This window comes from Sapajus apella, unplaced genomic scaffold (genome assembly GCF_009761245.1).
Source record: "Sapajus apella isolate SASKATOON/1434 unplaced genomic scaffold, GSC_monkey_1.0 scaffold209, whole genome shotgun sequence".
NCBI lineage: Eukaryota > Metazoa > Chordata > Mammalia > Primates > Cebidae > Sapajus > Sapajus apella.
Genome location: NW_022437149.1, coordinates 1 through 4,573, shown reverse-complemented (window position 1 = coordinate 4,573; position 4,573 = coordinate 1). Strand labels below are relative to the sequence as shown.

Here is a 4,573-nt window from a genome sequence, read left to right as displayed (position 1 = left end):
CCACCAGGTCAGTGAAGAGGCTCCTGTTTCCGCTGGCAGACTCCAATGAAGCACTGAGAGTCACTGTCTCGTTCAGGTGGCTCAGAAGGACACAGCCCTTCTCAGGGGTCTCGGTGTGGAGCAGGGAGGGGACCAGCACCATGTACTGCCTGGGAAAGGAAGAAGCCTAGCTTAGAGAAAAACTGATGACAGTAAGCGTTTTCATCCTTACGTGTGTTTTCATAACAACATGTATGAATTGCTGCAATCAGCCTTATTCTAAAAGTCAATGAACTAAGAGCAGTACGATGGCTGTTCTGTCACAGATCAGCACAAGAATTATGTCTTTTACTCATCGCTCATGCCTCGCCACACAGTCTGGGGCCACGAAACACCGGAGAGTGCTTTCCGAGATGTGACAGTTTCACAGCCATTCCTTGCTTTAAAGAGCAATCCGAACTCTTTAAACTTCAGCTTTGAACTTTAAAAAGTTTATGAATTCTTGAATATATATCCATAAAAGTGGGTGGACACACAGACACACCCACACATATAATAAATTGGGAGTGATTATTCATTTTAAAAAAAGACTTACAGTAAAATCTGTCTAGATAAACATCACTTTGGAATGAACACCATGAATTTAGATTTACACAAATTCAACGGAAAGAGCTTCAGTAAGCATATGCCATTACCTGAAATAACACATGTGTATATTGCAAAATCATTTTCTTAATATCAGCAACACTGAAAAAAGTATTTGCTGTTTCTCTGAGGCTCCTCAGATACAGCTCAGTCAAAATCAATATTTTATCAACAAGTTTGAAAATTTTGTCAATTATTTACACGCACAACTCCCCACACACACACTACACAAACACAGACTGTATTTTATCACTTCCCTTTATCCACAATTTCTTGGGGTAATCAACATTAATAATTTAGTATTATATGTCCAAATACATTATTGTTTAAGGATCACATGGGTGAACAGGTTATCTTTTAAATTTAAAAAAAAACAGGCCCAGGCTGACAGCAGAGCAGCGGCTTACACCTACGATCCCAGCACTTTGGGAGGCTGAATCAGGAGAGTCACTCAAGGCTAGGAGTTTGAGAACAGCCTGGGAAAAGTTGTGAGACCCTCGTCACTACAAAAAATAAAATTAAAACATTTAGCCAGGTGTGGTCATGTAATGGTGCGTGCCTGTAGTCCCAGCTACTCAGGAGGCTGAGGCGGAAGGGTCATTTAAGCCCAGGAGGTCGAGGCTACCGTGAGCTATGACTGCACCACTGCGCTACAGCCTGGGTGACAGAGTGAGACTCTGTCTCTTAAAAAGTTTATATAAGTACTATGAGTACATATTATTTTGAAAAGTCTTTTTTATTTACTTGTTGAATGTTTTCAGTTTTTCAGGGGCACAGGCAGCTTCTTGTGTAAGCCTCATATTCTTGCCTCAGCTTTATTGATGAGTGCCCTTTGTCTCTAAAGCCCTCCCCTCACAGCTCCCGGTCACCTTCCGTAAACATTGAACCAATATAATCTCTCCACACTCTGAACTCTCATGGGCTGAAAGAGAATATGTTTTTGTTGTTGCTGTTTTTGAGTATCTGCCACACAACGGGGATTGTTAAACAGCTCCTGTACTGAGCCATTTAATCTTCCCAGCAAGCTGTCAGGTACATGCATGACACAATCATCCATGTTTGTGGAAGCTGTCCCAGGAGATCCTCATCAGTCCCCAAAACTTGAATAAATAACAGAAGGATAAAATCCCTGCCCCCATGGCAAATCAGTATATCATGCATAAAATGTGACTCCTCAAAGCTGTAACGATTCCAGGATTAATGATGCAACACCTGCGGGGTTAAGCCATAGAGTAAATTCACAAGTAAAAATTATTATTTTCTTATATTATTTTACTAGCCTTACCTTTCCGTTGCCAACATAAACTCTTACATTTTAAATTGTTTTCTGGACAGGCACTTCGACACAAGAAACCCAATTTTGTTACTTTACAAAATTAATAGGTGTGAGACTAGGAGGTGAGAATCTAAAGATAATTGACTTGTGGAACCTGGAACTCAGGTTGGTTCTCTCATCCTCACGTAGCCTGCTGCAGCACACCAGCCTTGCTGCATGTGTTTTAATGTGTCCCTGGGCAAAACTGTCCGCCATGACTCTCTGGAGCCACTCTTAAATCATTAAAGTTTCAGATTATTTTACTGTATGCGTGGTAAGGTTGTGTTCTCTAACAGAGATGCTGAGGGCAGTTAAATAACTTGCCCGTCTTCATTCGGCTAGTCCCTTTTGTCTAATCTTTTTCTGGTATCTGGATGATTCCAATCCCCTGATCACTGCTCTTTTAAGGACATGATAAACAATAAACATGTATCATATTTTACCTCCCCATCCAAAAATTTTTTCATTAGTTCTTTGATCCCAAGAAGGCATATATATAAATATATATATAAATATATGCCTAAATATATAAATATTTATATATATATTATTTATATATATATTTATATATATTATTTACATATGTTTATATATATATTTATATGTATTATATATTGTATATATAATATATATATCTATATATTATATATTTTTAATATATTTTGTTTAATTTTTTTTATTTAATACTACTTTTTTCTTATAAATTATAAGCCTAAATGGTATCACAATTCAAAATTAATTCCACATATATTTGATATTTCAAAGAACTATTTAATACGAGTTCAGTTAATATTTATTTAATAATTATTGAAATTGGAACAAACCCATCTTGACAAACTTGACCAAGATTTCACTGGTAGTGAGCAGCTAAAATGTTTTAACACGTTACTCAATCATGAATGTTTGCATTTTAAATATTTGCCTTTTTAGCAGGGATTAAATTTAGCAAATATTAAACCAGTAACTTTTAATTTTCTCTTTTTCATTTGATTCTGGTGCAACCTCCATCTCTCTGAAGCCTGCTGCCCCAAGGCAGCAGAGAACGGCTATTGGGTCTCTTCGGCAATCTCTCTCATTTATCACATCAGGTGTTAATTCTGGAGGAATAAGGTTAAGTTTTCTCCCTACACCCCTTCTGCTTGTGATAAGTAGGGCATGAGGCTTGTTGTTCTTTGTTCAGTGGTGGACGCAACGTGAAAGATTGGTTTCAGTGGTAACATGGTGCTGTGCAGTATGGGACTGCGCCCAAAGCCACAAATTGCTTAAGGTTTCTGACCCAATACACGCCACTGGCTTTATCCATTCAGTCCGCTCTCAGAAAGCAAAATAGCCACCACGTATTCCCACATGCTTTCTGGAAGCAGGAAGTGGTAGCGCCCACAGCTGCAGATGAGCTAGAGGGATAGCGGGGGAGAAATGTGCCCCTTCTGACTGCCAGGAAACTGTGCAAGGGAAGAGCCTGAGGAGAGCAGGAGAGTTACCGGATGGAAGTCCTGATTTCTGCTTTCTGCACTTTGACATGAAGAGGGCTCATTGCATTACATGAATAAGGGTAACGCACAGGGCAGAGGGACCCCTTATCCCTTTCCCGATGTGGGACTCTGAAGACTTCCCTATATCAATCTGGAATACAGGAGACACGGTAGGCATCTAGAAGTGCAGTGTGGGTATGCAAGAAGTAGAGAAAAAAGCCATAATATTGCAGGCAGAATGCATTGGAAAGGCAGGAATTCTATGGGTTATGAAACAGATGGAGTGAGTCAGTCAGAGAGGACTGTGGGGTCCTGACCACACGAGAGAAACCGGATGGCTAAACTCCAACAGCGCATGCTAGCGTACGAAGAAGTCAGGCTGACAGTCGTCAAGAAGGACGGAGAACTTTGAGGCCAAGGACTCTGACACTTTACTCTATCAGGAGGTAATGGAGACCACACGCCTCTAGACACTGTGGAAAAGAGAAACTGGGGAGAGGGGGAAAAGAAGTCTTACAGTTATTGAATTTTACCAACTTACAACTGCATAGGTTTAAAATTACTACCCCGCCACATTGATCCCCCACTGGGGGCTGTTGCTGAAGACTTGATACATGGTTGAAAAATAAAGGAGCTATACTTTCTGATATATACGGCCTACAATACATGTTAAGTTGCACCTCACTATACAGTTTGAATACCTTTATACTCAATGCCTTCCATCCAAAAGGACAGTTCCGTTAAGGTGGGATCTAAGCTTTTGGTGTTTTATGTAATCATGCTTCCTAGGGACTACTTGTATTTATGACTCTGATTGGTCCAATGTAGAAAAATGATTTCAAGAGCAGGGGATAAACGAAAGGTAAACAAGGGATTAAGTGAAATAATTTCTTAGGTTTGGAAGGTATCCTAATGGGTGGAAAGGTTGCATTTACAAAGGAAGGCAAAGCGAAGACATAAGGGAGCGACTGAAATGCACTCTGGAAGAAAGGGCCTTGAGTGAGACTTACGGTTCTGCAGAGTCTGAGTCATTGGCAGAAAGCAGGAGAAGAAGTAGCATGACACATAAACAAAGAAGTCTGTCTTCCCCCATTGTGACGGATAAATCTCACGGTTGTGCCCAATTCTCTGCCCTCAGCCTCATCCCTGAGACCAGCCAAGT

At 40.3% G+C, this 4,573-nt stretch overlaps 1 protein-coding gene across 1 annotated transcript in view; it reads right to left on the bottom strand.

The window, feature by feature from the left end:
* Window positions 1-4,567, bottom strand: part of PZP (PZP alpha-2-macroglobulin like) — a 5,521-nt gene extending 954 nt beyond the window's left edge. The window contains exons 1-2 of the mRNA XM_032270376.1: window positions 4,422-4,567; window positions 5-149 (exon numbers count right to left, since the gene is read on the bottom strand). Coding sequence (XP_032126267.1) covers window positions 5-149; window positions 4,422-4,504 — 228 coding nt within the window. The 5' untranslated portion in view covers window positions 4,505-4,567. The remainder of the gene's footprint in view (window positions 1-4; window positions 150-4,421) is intronic.
* Window positions 4,568-4,573: the final 6 nt, after the last annotated feature.